This window comes from Lissotriton helveticus, chromosome 10 (genome assembly GCF_964261635.1).
Source record: "Lissotriton helveticus chromosome 10, aLisHel1.1, whole genome shotgun sequence".
Classification (NCBI taxonomy): Eukaryota; Metazoa; Chordata; class Amphibia; order Caudata; family Salamandridae; genus Lissotriton; species Lissotriton helveticus.
In genome coordinates this window covers 152,017,339-152,032,885 of record NC_136071.1, presented here as the reverse complement: position 1 = coordinate 152,032,885, position 15,547 = coordinate 152,017,339, and the positions used below count along the sequence as shown (strand labels likewise).

The 15,547-nt window shown below is 48.0% G+C and overlaps 1 protein-coding gene across 8 annotated transcripts in view; it reads right to left on the bottom strand.

Moving 5' to 3' along the window:
* LOC144786046 (kinesin-like protein KIF19) overlaps positions 1-15,547 on the bottom strand; it is a 1,675,385-nt gene that overhangs the window by 815,236 nt on the left and 844,602 nt on the right. For all 8 annotated transcript variants that reach the window (XM_078664980.1, XM_078664979.1, XM_078664981.1 and 5 more), the window contains 2 exons: positions 11,870-12,022; positions 901-1,023 (listed from right to left, as the gene is read on the bottom strand). In XM_078664980.1, the coding sequence (XP_078521106.1) occupies positions 901-1,023; positions 11,870-12,022 (276 nt within the window). The remainder of the gene's footprint in view (positions 1-900; positions 1,024-11,869; positions 12,023-15,547) is intronic.

Below are 15,547 nucleotides of genomic sequence, written 5' to 3'. Positions count from 1 at the left end.
CCAATCCACAACATTCTGGTTGCAATAATCCACTTTAGAGGTAAAGATTTGGGGATTACACATTTCCCTCAATAAATCAAAAGCATAAATGTGACACATAGTGTCGTGTTTTCATTTAACTTTACAGTATCCAGTAGGTGATGGAGGTCCTTGGGCTTCTAAGGTTCCCCAAGCACCTCGATATGGAGGTTCAAGCTGTGCTATTGCATGAGTATCCTGTCCTATGGGTTCAAGGCATTCCTGACATCCCACTATATAGAAGTGTCAATGGCCTCTGAAAAGCCCTCCTCAATGGGAAAAAAGCATTGCTTTTCACAAACCCCCTCTACAATGTCTTCATTCCATGCCCCTGCCATGCCTGATCAAGGTAAAATTATGGTATGCTGTGAGACAAAACATATAAATGCCTATTGAGAATCTGGGGGAAAAAAGGCACCAGATCACTGGCAGTGATCTTGAGGCAAACCACCCTTTCGATGCCTGAAGGCAGGGAATCCTTACTGTGTTTCTACGGACTAGAACCAAGCATATAGTCGCAAGACTTGCAAGTTTGTGTAGGCTGAACTAATCAAACTGTCAATCAAAAATGTATCAAAGTATATAACTTGCATATATATATTGCCTATAATTGGTAATATGAAACTTCATATATCTTGCAGTATTGGTGTGACAAAGTCATATACATGTACTGTAATAAGTTGTTTTGTGACCAATGGAAAAACATGGTCTCAGCATCTTTTTTGTGGCATCAAAATGTATAAACACTGATAACCGCTTATTTTGAGAATTTTGAAAAGCACTGGAAAATTCCCACTATAATTAAAAAATAAACTGAAACAGGAATGCCCAGTTAAATCCTAATGTCTTCAAATAAAGATGATTTATGTTTTTCTCACTTACCCTTGTCTTGATGTTCTTTGCTCTGTACGCGTAGATCAGTGTAGTTCGGGATTCTTCAAAAGAGGTGCTAGCAGGACTGATGTGGGCAATCATAACAGTCTTACTATTTCCTTCTAAGGAATCCTAAAATCAAAATGTGTTCATTAAGTAGGAGAACAAAAAAATATCAAAATATAACATTTTGAGAGTTCCAGTAAAAATCACCTGTTTTGGCTAGTGTCTTTCAAGAGGTGAATTTGTCAAGCAGAAAACTATGGGCAGATTTATGAAGTATAGTTCAAAAACACAGTTTTTAACTTCTCTGAGACCTCATTTTGGATCATGCAGACAGTGATTAATGAATGAATGAATGAATGAATACTTTATTGTATGATTACCTAAAATCATTTACAAAAGCGAAGCATATTACGATCATGGTAAAAAAACAGTAAATTGATAAAAGGTAAACGTTTTAAGAAAAACATTTAAAGTGCAAAGAGATTTAAAAGAAAAAGAAAAAGAGAAAGTAAAAAAAAACGCATAAAAACATGTACATATGCATCGGAATGGACAATCGGTGCCCTAATGTCAGATCATCTTAGCGTATCAAGCTTGGTACCGAATCACCGGTGGCCATGAAATACTTTGTTTATTTGTCTGTTCAATTAAGGTGGCAATGTTCATGACCATAGGAATTAGTGAGGCATCGCTATTGATACTATAGATGCTCATCGGCGTACGGATTGTAGTTAAGCTGTTATTTTTATGGACTTTGTGTTTGACATAAAATCTGTCCAGCAGTGGCAAAGAACTTCCCGGCACGTGCCAATTCCATTGGCACTGTTGTGGTATAAATGTGCGTTAAGGCCTCCTTGCATGTTCTTACTTTATTAAGATTAAATATTGCCCTTAAGTATTTGCGCCTCGGGCTTACCAAGGCTGGGCAACAACAGATTATATGCTCTGCTGATTCTGTGTGGTATTAACACAGTTGACATCCTCTATTTCTAGTTGGTATTGTTGACTAATGAGCCCTATAGTTCTTTATTGGTAGGGTTAGCAGCCTGGTCTTCAAGATATTTTGAAGAGGATATCTTCCCAGGCCGGCATTCAGGTATGGTTGGCATTGAGTGGCTTCATGTGATTTTGCGAGGCCCTCAGCGCCACGAATAACTCTGATCGTATCTATGTCCCGGAGCCTTGAGATGGTCTTTCCCTGTTTTTTTAAAAGGTTTTTTAGGCTAACTGTTGGCAGATTTAATATTTGATCAGTTGTCAGGCATAGTGTTTTATTGGCTGAAGCAAGGTACCTGGCCCATCGACTGGTTTGATCCATGAAGAGTGTTTGAAGTGCTTCCCTTAGGGTACACGGGCTAGCCTTGTTCACACAGTGGTATAGCTTCACTATGTCTTTTTTACATTCTATGTCCATTGATGTTAAATTAAACTCAAGTCTGATCAGTGATAATGTGTAGAGAGCTGATAAAAAAGTAAAATTAGCTTAGAAATATGTGATTAGTTTGTAAAAATAGTAACATAGCCAATGCCCAAAGAAATGAAAAAGTGCCTTTCACTAAACGGGAAAATTAACGTGTAGCATTTTTAACCTGATTTTTTTTGTAGTAAGCATCCATTCTAGGCCTCAGTTATTCTCTATTTTTCTGCATTGCTTTTATTTGAACTTTTCTGAAATAAATGCACATTTTAGAAGGATGTTTCACAGTGCAGTATTAAATGAATAATTCATATTACCTTCATTAGACATGTCATAAATTGGTTAGATTTTAGTTGGCACTTATTCATTCTAATAAATACCAACAGTATATTAAAACAATAGTGTATGCAGGAAAATGCGCAGCTCATGATATTATTCTGTAGAAATTACAACTAGAATGTTTCTGCTTTACACTACTTGATTGTCATCCAGTGGAGTTCTGAATAGCTAATAGAGTAAGCTGCAGGGTACTCGTTGGGAACTTGACGTGAAAATAACATAGATGAACATTTGCAACTTGACTGCTTGTAGATAATGTTTTGCCGTCTTCGTATGTTATGTCGAATGAAAAAGGACGAAGCCGACCATTGAACGATTATTTCATTATTGGACACGGATGAACTAACACCAAAGAAGAAGTATATGTAAGATTTTGTGTTTAATATACATGTCGCTAGTTAGGAGACTTCAGAGCTCTTCCACTACCCTTTCCCCAGAGTACATGCTAAGAGCTTTATGCTGTTCAGACTGGTCCAGACTAATTGGTCTGTGACTATCTTTTTTCTTATGTTGACCTTTTACACTGTGAGGTAGTGCTGATGGTGTATTCTAGATTCCTTTGAGAATACAGCTACTGCTGTGAGTACTTCAAATTGAGATAAAAGATTCCGATGAGTTTTCCAGAATTGCTCTTTATGAGAAGTTCAGCTAAAATTTAAATTTGATTCTAAATGCTCCTTAAAATTCTTGCTATTTTCTGAAATGGACGCTTAATGGGTTCAAGTAGGTTAGGATCTATTAGAGTAGAAAAGGAACTTAGGTAATTTTCCTTTATGGTACATGCAGCAATATTTTTCTGATTGTTATTAACCATTATTTTTCTCGATATTTCTGCAAACGAATGTATCTACTTTTCAAATCGGAATAGAGATTACAACCCAAATTACTAAACCTAAAACGATAAATAAAGATTTAAAAATTCATCTAAACTCTCAATATTGTCTGAACATAAGAAGTGGTGTTGAAAATTTGATAATGACTTATGCTCCATTCTAAAATGGTGGCAAAGATCCAGTTGACCTGAAGAGGAGCAAGGCATGGAGTTGGAGACCGCTTTTGCAAGGGAAGGGTTGAACTGATTTAAAGAAAGATACTCATTTGGCAGCAGAGCGAATGAGTGCACTAAATTTCTAATCGCACTATACAGACTAAGTCACCTTTGGTGTTGGTGCAAACTGTCAACACAGTCATCAGTGGCAGAGTCACCGTAAGCAGAGTAGGAAGAGAACAGATGCAATTTAGGTAGGTGTTAGACTTTGCACTGAGTTTTTTTCAGCAATGGTTTCCTGTGAGGAAGGGGGGTGATCCGGCCTGAGTGTAGACATAAAGATAGTACTCATAAATGCCCTTTGTGAATCAGGGGCGTAACACAGGCCCCCGCAGCCCACGCGGTGCGGGGGGCCCCTAGCTCCAAGGGGGCCTCCTTGGCACTGAACTCTGGCCGGGAGAGCTCCTGATTGAGCCCGGAGGGGGCCTCCCTAAGTACCGTGCAGGGAGCCCCCCTCACTTTTCGTTACGCCAGTGTTGTGAATTCTCAAAGTCGCAAACTTAGACATTTGGTAAAAGTTAGACCAAACGTCTAAGGGGCCGATTCTGATTCCGGTCAGAAGGGCTCGAAACCATGTTCGGAGCCCTTCCGACCAAATCGGAAAGTGTCGGGCAGATTCCTTTCTGACTGAGCCATTCCAATGGGCTCAATCAGAATGGAATCCGACTCGGATTTTTGGATGGTTTACGACGGGCTCAGAGAGCCCGACTGCCATCTGGAAATCCTTCAGTACTCCCCCGGTCGCTTCTTTACGACCGAGGAAGTACGATGGCAGTTTTTCACTGGAAGTCAGAAACTGTCTCTGGGGGGCCCCATGGGTGCGATGCCGCCAAATGGTGCCCCTCTATTGATCCCTGCACCCGGTGGCAGGCACCTTGGGGTGCCGGCCACAGGGTGAAGGGATAAACTGCACCCCTGATTTACACAATGCAGGCATGCATTCCGCTCGGAATGCATGCTTCCATTGTGAAGCATACGAATGCGACCGAACAGGGTTCGGTCGCATCGTACTAGTAGGGCCGTAACCGATTACAGCAGGTCGGTCGGTTACGACTCCAGACTGATGTCGGACGGACCTGAGTGCGTCCAACATCAGAATCGGTCCCTAAGTTTACCTTTGTGAACCGGGCCCACCCTCATTTTGTTTGATAACTTCCAAAGTTTTGAATTGATGCTGCTGCTTTTTTCATCTCTGAGAGTGCACTGTGGCAGCTAGACAGAACCTCATTGCCTGTGCCCTGATCCTTAATAGTGTTTGATTAATTGGCTTATATCTAATGGCATAAGTTAACTTACTTATAAGTCCCTAGTATATGGTACGGGGTGTAACCAGGGCCTGTAGGTTAAAGTGTTGATCATTTGCTGCAGCACTTATTGTGTCACCGTGAGTGAGACAAAGTAAAACATGTCTCTCAGCCTGCCACTGCAGACTGGTAGAGCAGGTTTAGACTGCTAATGCCACCCTGCCAATCCTCTGTAAAACTTAAAAAAACATAAAACCCTTTCTAAGCCACCCTATTTTCTATCAGGAAATCAGGCTGTTTTAACAGATAAAAAGTTTTGATTTTTGAAAAACAATCACATTATGGGAGCCAACTGTAGTGAGCTGTAAATTGCAATCTGCCGATTTAATATTGATTAGGCAGGGTGGTCTGAGACTCACTACAGTTCCTTACAGCGTGAACCAACATATTAACACATAAGTAGGTTTGCAAAATAAGTTTCTGGCTGCAATGTTCCTAATAAGCATTCACTCAGTGATCTTTAGTCCTTTCAAATGATACTGAACTAAAATCTACCTTATTACATTTACTTGTCCATACCTCAATGTTTGCTTTCTGTGATTTTTATTTGCCTCTCCCCTTTCTTCCTATATATGTTACCTCATATACAATGGTCTGAAGTGGCTATTATGGGACAGTTAAGCACCTTCCAAAAAAAGCATTAAACAAATAAATCTAAAGACAAATATTTAACCCCTTTGTTGCCAGGCCTTTTCCGTGCCCTGTGCTAAGCCCTGGGGAAGAGGAAGGGGGCTTACAGAACCCTGAGGGGAGAACAAAAGTTGGAGTTAGCCTGGACGGCCATTCAGTTGTGCAGCATGGTGATCAGATGGCCAAAGATGACCCAGTGACCAGATGGCCCAGGATGACCAATTGCAGGACCCAGTCACACAGCAGTCCACCTATGACAGGAGTAGCCATGCACTCTGAGGCCGTTGCTCAAGCGGCTCCTTCCCGGGGCTGCTTGCCTCCTAGTGACTTGTGCAGGGGGTCCATCCATCATCTCGCCCTGCCAGTAAACATGCCCATATCCCTGCATCCAGTAGGACAGGAACAAGGGAACCCTACTCACACAGAACCAGGTTAATAAACTTATTATCAAATGACAAAGGCTCCTGTGGACACTTAATGAAGTAATCTCAATCTCATGTATATGAGCACAATGGCAATATATTGTGTTATAGTGATATTGGAGAGAGAAGGAAGCAAATACACCTCTGATTTGTTTTAGAATCAAAAATATTTATATAATCCTTGAAATGAAACCTTAGCACCCCTCTGGAGCCTGCTGGGGAAGCCCTCCCACGGTAACCGGCAGGCCCAACCGTCTCTGTTGAAGGGAGAGTCGGGCCGAGACTCAGCCTCAGCGAGACAGGGTTCAGTGACACCCCACGGAGCAGTCAGTCCGAGCTGCTGAGGAAATGCACTGGGCGAAGGAGGGTGTCAGTGTGGCACATGGGGAATCTGACCACCAGGTGGCCTGCCCAAGACCTGGCACCACCCGACCCCTTCCACCCTGGTCAGATCACCGGAAGGGGTGCAATCTGCCATGGCTGCTCTGCCTTCACTCTACTGGGTAGGGGAAGGGCCTCTGCCAAAGTTGCAGGCCCTCTAGTTAGACAGTCCCTGGTATGATGGAAGCTCTTTGCTTGAAATAACAGCTAAGGCTGGCCAAGCAGTCCATCCGTAAACAGACTAAGTGTGCCCAATTGATTGGAGTACCAGGAGAGCTGGATGGGTCCTCCCAGCTTCACATCCCTGCATGCTCCCAGGCAAGACAGGCTCTGAGGAAACGCCCATCCGAAAGGGCTGAGAGGCAGGTGCGGCCCCAGACCCCTGGGGTTCACTCTGGGCAGGCCCCAGGTCCTGGCTTTGAATAACTCAGAATGGCCAGACCTCAAGGGGGTCCGAGACACAGTCTCCCTAGTAATCCGGAGGGAAAAGAACTCCCTTTCTTGTAATCCATGCGCATTGAGTGACACAGGGTTCCAAAGGTGTGAACGCGCCCAGCCTTCTGGAGCCCTGGCTGGAATCGGATGGGAAATGATCCCTCTTCGGAGCTTCCAGGGTGACTCGAACATCTGGTAGTGCCATTGGAAAGCTTAGCCTCCAATGAAGGGGACAGGGGCCCAAGGTTGCCCCAACGGGCATCTCTCCAGGCCTGAAGGCACCTTAACATGCAGGCGAAGCGGGGAAGACCTTCCCGGGCATGGTGAACCCCGGACCCTGGACCTTGGCCATGGGTCAGCCCGGGAGACGGAGCCCAGGATGGGAGCGCCTGCCCCGATGCCCAGCGGGTCCCAGGTCCTGGTCGGAGCTCCAGAGCCCGGACACACAGAGAAGGCCTCCCTGGGCCTGCAGAACCCTGTCCTGGGTGCTTTGCCAAACGGTGATCCGAAGGCAGAGCCAGGATAGGAAGTACCCAGTGGCCCCAGTTGGAGGTCCTGGACCCAGGCAAGCAGGGAAAGCCTCCTCGGGCACACGGAACCCTGTCCCAGGTGACCTGGCATGCAGGGGGCCTGAGGACAGAGCCCAGGATGGAGGTGGGCCGGTCTTGGGACAGCTGGTCACTGGCTGAGAACTGCCAGACCCCAAGGGGGACTAGAGTACCCTATCCCTAGTAATCCAGAGGAAGGCTACCCGCCTTTCTCATAATCCATGAGCACGGAAGGACAGAGGGGACCCCGGAACAAACACACCCAACTTCCTAGGGCCCTGCCTGGGCTTAAGGAATCCAATTTTTTTTTTTGCAGTTTTTTATAGCGCGAACTAGACCCGAACCAAATCAGGTATCAGAGCGCTTTACATAGCACCAGTTACGTTACATGAAGACACACATTCATTTTAGGCACAGGGAGATTAAGTGATTTGCCCAGAATCACAGGAGGTTTTGGCATCGTTACAGAGACTCGAAACCAGATCCCCAGGTCCGAGGTCGAGGGCCCTAGCCGTTAGGCCAACTCCTCTCCCCAATGATCCCTTATTGGGACTTCCAGGGCCGCTGGGATGGCAACTTCATGTTCCTGCCTGCCTGCTCTCAGGGAAGGCAGGCTCAGTGGAAAGGCCCATCAGGCAGGTCTGGGAGGCAGGCGCTGACCCAAGCCCCTGGGGGCCCCAACAGCCCAGGCCCTGGTAGCACCTGGCTGAGAACTGCTGGACCAAATGAGAGTCTGCAATACCCTGTCCCAAATAATCCAGAGGAAGGTCGAGCGACAGAGGGAACCACCAGCACAAATGCCCTCAAATACTAGAGCTTTGCCTTCACTTATGGAAGCAACAAAGCCCTCATCTGGACTTTCCGGGAGTTCTGAACCCCACCTGGGCCTCAGGCACGGGGCTGGGAGGAGGGCCCCGACAGACCTCCGACCCGGGGCCCAAAGGCACCTTAACATGTAGGCAGCGCGGGTGAGTCCTCCCTGGGCCTGGTGGACCCCGGACCCAGGACCTTGCCCATGAGGCAGGCTGGGGGACAAAGCCCAGGGTAGGAGCACCCGCCCCGGTGCCAAGTGGGGCCCCGGGCCCAGTCAGAGCTCCAGGGCCAGCGCAGGGAAGGCCTCCAGAACCCATCCAGAACACTTTGTCACACGGTGGGCCAGAGGACGGAGTCTAGGATGGGGGTTATCCGTCCCAGGGCCCACCGGGGCCACGGTTGGAGCTCCTGGACCTTCCCAGCTGGGGAAGCCTCCCCAGGCCCGTGGAACCCTGTCCAGGGTGTCTGGCATTAAGGGGGCCCAAGGACAAAGCCCAGGATGGAGGTGGGCTGGTCCTGGGCCAGCTGGTCACTGGCTGAGAAACACTATTCCTAAGGGGGTCCGGAGTACCCTGTCCCTAGTAATCTAGAAGAAGGCTACCCCCATTCTTGTCATCCATGCGCACCGAGTGAGAGAGGGAACCGAAGGAGCAAATGCACCTTGTCTCCTGGAGCCCTGGCACAGGGAAGCCATAGAGCTCCCACCAGGACCTCCAGGGTATTTGGCAGTATGGCCGGATGGAGGACAGAGCCCAGGACTGGGGAATCTGCCCTGAGACCTGGCGGCCCCTGGGGCCTGGTCAGAGCGCTGGGGGCTTTCCTGGGCCCATGGGAGCCTATCCCAGGGGCTTGGCCATGCGGTGAGTTGGAAGACAGGGCCTAGATTGGTGGTGGCCTACCACGGCCCTGGTGAGAGCTTCTGAACCAGGCCAAGCAGGGGTAGCCACCCTGGGTCTGATGAACTAACATCCTGGGCACTTGGCAGGGTGGCAGGCTGGAAGATGGAGTTGTCAGAGCTCCTGGACCTGGCCTAGCAGGAGAGGCCTTCTCGGGCCTGCCGGAGCCCATCCCAGGGGCTTGGCCATGCGGTGGGCCAGAAGACAGCGCCTAGGATGGGGGGAACCCATCCCAGGGCCTGCCAGGCCCCAGTCAGAGCTTCAGAACTAAGCCAAGCAGGGGAAACTTCCTCAGTTCCAATGTACCCCATCCCAGACCCTTGGCAGTGGGGCAGGCTGGACGATGGAGCCCAGGGTGGGAATGCCCATCCCGGAGGCTCCGGTCAAAGATCCTGGACCTGGCTGCACATGGGAGGCCTTCCTTTGCTCATAGAACCCCATCCTGGGCACTCTGTCTCGTGGCACCACTGAGGGCGGTGATCAGGATAGGGGCCACTCCACATCAGGGCTTGCTAGCGAACTGGTCTTGAGCCATCTGGTCACTGACTGACAACCCCCAGACCACAAGTGGGTCTGGATACCCTGTCCCTAGTAACCCGGAGAAAGGCTACCCTCCTTTCATGTAATCTGTGTGCACCGAGTGACAGAGGGCTGCCCCGCCATCTAGTCACCCCTGGCCAACCCTAGTAGAAAGCATGACGTGCGACCAAATGGCCGAACTCAGGGGACCTTGCGGCCCGGATACTCGGAGCCCCAGCTGGGCCTCAGACTACGAGGAGGGCCCTAACGGAGCTCCGACCCGGAGCCTATAGCCACCTTGGACCTTGGCGGTGAAGAAGGCTGGAGGACGGAGCCCAGATGCCCTTGGGCCTTGTCGGAGCTCCTGGATCCAACCATGCAGGTGAAGGCTCCCTGGGCCTAGAATATTGAAAATAACATTTGTTCAAACATTTTTGTTGCCTTAGATTTTGGACCCTACCTGAGCCAACACCCAGAGAAACCTAGCCAACCAGAGGTTATCTAGGGTGGGTTGAGTTGTGTAAATGTCACCACGTTTTATTACCCAGAATGCCTTGCAAACCTCAAACTTTGACTATGAAAAAACTCATATTTCTGTGATGAGAGATTCTGGAATCTGCAGGGAGCCACAAACTTCCTTCCACCCGGTATTTCCCAGGTCTTCCAATACAAATGGCAGGGGTTGTACTTCCCCTGCTCCTGAGGCTGGAAAAAAAGACAATGAAATCCAACTGCTGTATACAGCAGAGGTATTTCCTGGACCTGCACAGAGTAAGTAACGGTTATGTCCTCCACATACGGCCACCATGGCAGAGGACGTAACCGTTACGTCCTTGGCACAGAAAGGGTTAAATGGTACCAAAACAGCATTTTTAAATGGAAAATAATAAAAGTATTATGTAAAAAGTGCTTGGGCATCCTGCACACTGTAGTATTATTTTAGTGTTGACTATCAACGAAGATCCTGCATTGGGCTTCTACCTGCCATTTATCTAGCACGTCTTGCCTGGTACCATGACAAAATAATAATGTTAATAATGAACTGGCATTTGTCAAGGGCGAACTAATCACCTCTAAGGGTCTCAAGGAGCTGGGGGCGTCAGGAAAATTAAGTGAGCTATTGCCCAGAGTCACATCGTGCTGAGCTGCTGCCGGAACCGGGGATCAAACTGTGAGCCACGTGCTCCGGAGTCAGCCACCCTGGCCGCTGCGACACACCTCACCCCTGACAAACGCGAGTGGGGGTGATTCACGTCAATAGACGGCAGGCTAGCTTGATTGTTTAATGCCTGTAAATAATGTTCTTTTCAAGGCACACACAGGGGCATATTACCAAAAGTTAGCGATATTTATCGCTAACTGAGCTTAACGTTAGTTTTTTTAATGCTGCGCTTCGCCCAATATTATCGCTGAGAGAACGTCCTATTACCAACTTTTATCTCAAAAGCGATAATATTGCAGGCGTTAGCGTGAATATCGCTGGAAAACCAGCGGTGTTCACGCATTAGCGTGCAAATTCTGTTAGCCATGTTATCCACCTCCCATTGGATAACATGGCTAAGAACTGGTATTTGCAGGCGTTAGCGTTTGGCGATATTCGTGCTTAGCGCGAATATTTCCATCGCTTTGCCTTTCTTGGTAATAGGCAATAGCGAGGTTAGCGACTGCTTTCAGTCACTAACCGGTTGGGTACGCCCACTTTGCATGTCATTAGCGATAAATATCGCTGACATGCAAAGCGGGCCCCAAACCGCTCGCTATCGCCTACAAGCAGTCGCTAACTGGTGTTAGCGACAGCTTGGTAATAGGACGATGGAATTATCGTCGCTTAGCGGCCGAAAATGGCCACTAAAACGGCCATTGCTAATATGCCCCACAGTTTTTCAGTTACATTTTATCTCCTATTGTGGCTTGGAAAGGATTGCTTAAAATGTATTGGCTTATGAGTAAGAGCAATAAGTTTCTTGGGGAGAAGGGTGATGTGTGAATTATTTGGCTTTTTTGAATTGATGTTTAGTTGTATTTATGGTGCAGGCAAAAATGTTTATGAGGTTTGAGATACTTTTTGTTGAAAGAAATAGCTAATCATAACCTCAACTATGCAACTATGGCTCTGGAAAAACGTGATACGCATAGGCAGGTAAATAAAAATCAGCTAAAGAAGCAGTTTTAATAAAGCCCACTAGATCTCATCACACTCAGTTTAAGGCTCCAATATACCTTCAATAGACGCGTCAGTTTACTGTCTCTAAAGTTGACAAAATGGGCGCGAATTCCCCCCTTTTCACTTAGGGCAGTGATGCAATTCCCCAGAGCCAGCAGAGAGCGGTTGATGTGAGCTCCTTCCTTCAGTCTTTTACCTTTGTTCTGAGTCTGTTCGTGAGATAAAAGAAGAGAGAAGGACAAAGTTGTAATGTCGGTGTAAATCACAATATTCTACTTCGAATCATGCTAGCAACAGATCTTTGGGCATTCGTTGATTTAACATCTCAAAAGAATGCTGTGCTTTTTAAAGCGCACTGTAGCGTCGTGTGTCACACAAACCTTGAATAAGACAAAGCTATGAATCCCAGTTCCTCATCTAAGGCTATATTAAGAATCAGGGGCAGTGAGATTTGGGGAGGTTGAATCTCAAATTTCCTAAGTAAATAGGCACGGGCCGCAAAGTGAATGATTGAGGACAAAGATTTGGGATGGACTACTTTCATGAGGAGCAGGTTCAGTACTGATTTGCATTAGGTGGGCCTCTGTTTATTGTGGCACTGTAGGTGAAAAGCGATGGGTTGGAATGCTACCCCAAGTGATTGCCACTGGTTAGACTTTTAGCAAATATTTGTCCCATCACCTTTTGGGTGTTTGATCGCCAATAATATGCCTTGACATCTGAGATGGGTGGATCTTTCCAAGTCTACTTCTGCCAAAGTTTGTTAATTTCAAAAAGTTGTACATTTGCACCCATTCAAGGTGTACTTCTATGGGTTCATATTTACAATTTTTTTGTAAACCAGTCACCATATGGACCTGATTCACAAAGGTAATTTACAGTTTTGGGTACGTTTTATAAATTTACTCCAAAAGTGTAGCTCATGTCTCCATCAAACTGAAGAGCCTTGGGGCTATTCACAAACAGCATTTTGTAGTATATTTATGGTACTACAGTAGTACTAAAACATGTTTTTCACAAACTGCAATTCTAAAGTACTACTGCAAAGAAAATATGATTGAGAGGGCATATATCACTTCATTCACAACAGAACAACTGGCATACACTCTGTTTCCTGGTCGCCTGGGTAAAAAAGGAGAAAACCTAATGATTGGGGTACAAATGTGTACTTACCAAGGCATGTTACTGAGGCACTTTCTTTGCAGATCATTAGGACCTGAGTTAACAACCTAAGAAAAAAGCAGACAGGCAAATGTAGACATACTCTTGTTTTTTAATAGTAGCCAATTGTAGGAAAGTGCCCCTTTTGCATGGTTACCCCTCACTTTTTGCCTGATCTTTGATGCAACCAGACTTGATGTGCCCCAGGTCCCTGCCAATCAGGTTTCCAGGTCCTGTGTTCTTTCCCACAATTGTATCTTTGTACCCGCATTTGGCACATCTGTGGCCACCAGTGTCGGCTCGCCGAGGGAGTGCTGCGGGGCGGTGGGGCGGGGGAGGGGCAGGGTAGGGGTAGTAAACTGCGCACTGCAATGCCAACTCAGCGATGCAGCACACGCAATGTAAATTGCTTTATTTATTTACTTACCTCCGTTCTGCCGTATGCCGAAGTTTATTACCCCCCACCCTGCCCCTCCCCCACTGCCCCACCACCCGCAGCACTCCCTCGGCGAGTCGTCACTGGTGGCCACAGGTAAGCCCCTTGTAAAAGGTACCATGGGTATCAAGGGCTCTGTGACCAGAGAAGGCCTCTAAGGGCTGCGGCACTTATTGTGCCACCCTTAGAGACCCTGGACCCTAACAACCACACACTGCCCTTGCAGACTGCATGTTTTTGTGCAAGGAAAAGAGGATATTCGACATGGCCCACATCCCTGTTTGCCAGACCCTCTGCCTGAGGCTTAGGTAACCCAGGACTCTAGCAGGGTGCACTAGCTCTCGGGTGAGGGTACAGTGGCATGAGCCCTGTGCCCTTAAAATGTCTGAGTCCATTCTTAGACACTGTAACTGTAGGAAAGTCATAAAGAGTATATGGTCTGGGAGTTGGTCATTAAGAACTTTACAGCTCCGTAATGGCTTTACTAAAAACTGGAAAGTTTGGTAGAAAACCTCTCAGCACATTGAACCCACACTGATGCCAGTGTGGGATTTAATGTAAAGTGCACTCAGAGGGCATCTTGGAGATGCCCCCTGACAACCGACCAGCCCTGATGTGGTTCCTGAATGGCTGCCTGCCATTTGCCACCACCAGACAGGTTTCTGGACCACTGGGTAGAGAGCCTCCGCTCTCTGGGTCCAGAAACAAAGCCCATCCTGGGGAGAGCTGTCATGTCTCCTCCCCCAGGATGGGCTGGGTCCACGAAGGGGAAGCTTCAAAGGCCTGCCACTGTTGGAAGCTGCCCCTGCCTATTGCTGCCCCCCAGCTTGGGCTGGAGAATCGGCGGTGAAACCAAGCTAGAACGAGAAGTGTGCCCACCTTTACCAATCCCACCCTTCAGTGGGGGAGGCGAGATGAATCACACATCTTAGTCCCCTCCTTCTTGAAGATGAGGGGATGAGGGGGAGAGAAACCCCCCCGAAGCCTTGGTTTACTTCGGAGTTGAGGGACCTCAAACACTCCTGCAAGGTTTTGGAAAGAGCATGGAGGGCCTGTGGCTACTGTCCAATGGTCAAACTGGCGCTTAGAGCCAAACAGAAATTGTGTTGCCTAGCCATCTCCTCGGCTAAAAGCTTGCCTTTTGCCGCTCGCATTGATAGGGCGAATAACAATTGGAAGGAAATCTTTGCCATTGTGCAGTTTTGTGGCGCCCAGAGCGCAGGAGGTAGGTGCTACCCCATCAGCCATTTGGGCAAACACTCTGTCTAATCATTTTAGGGAGAAGATCAGGGATATTCAAGTTTCCTTCCCTAAAAATCCGATGCCGTCCTTGCCCATGCGATGGTCTAGGCTAGAGAAGGACTCGGATCACTCCTTCTTGCCCTTTAGCTCTATCGATCTTCTGGCCTCTCGCAGAATCCTTGGGGCACTGAAATCTGGCTCCCCCAACGACCCCTGCGCGGCTCGGCTGCTGGATGAATTAGCCGACACGGTCAATCCGGAGGTTAATCTTTTGATTAACCAGTCGCTTCGCGAGGCGTATGTCCCGCATGCTTGGAAGCAGGTACTTCTACTCCCCTTGCTCAAGAAGCCCACCCTGGATCCATCGCTCCCCGCCAATTACAGACCCCTTTCTTTGCTGTCTAGTTTGGCCAAGGTCTGCGAAAAGGCGGTCACCTCGCAGCTTACTAACTTTGTGGCGAAGGCGGGCGTGCTGCATCCTGCGCAATCGGGGTTCCAAGCCGCTCATAGCACGGAGTTGGCACTGTTAGAGGTGGTGGAGGCAATCAGGGACTGTTTGGATGCCGGCGGGAGAGCAGCTCTAGTGATGCTGGAACTCTCGGCAGCATGCAATACGGTCCCCCATGCTCTCCTCCTTGAGCGGCTGGATGCTATCGGTATTGCGGGCTCAGCCTGGAGCTGGCTTCGATCCTTTCTTGAGGATAGATCTCAGCAGGTCTGGCTGCCGCCATTTGCCTCGTCTCCTTCCCCTCTCTCCACTGGTGTCCCGCAGGGCTCTTCGCTTAGCCCCCTTTTGTTTAACACCTATGTGACTCCCCTGGTCTACCTGGCGGAGTCACTGGGGGCTAAGGTGATGGTTCATGCGGATGACACGCAGCTATTGTTCACCTGGAGA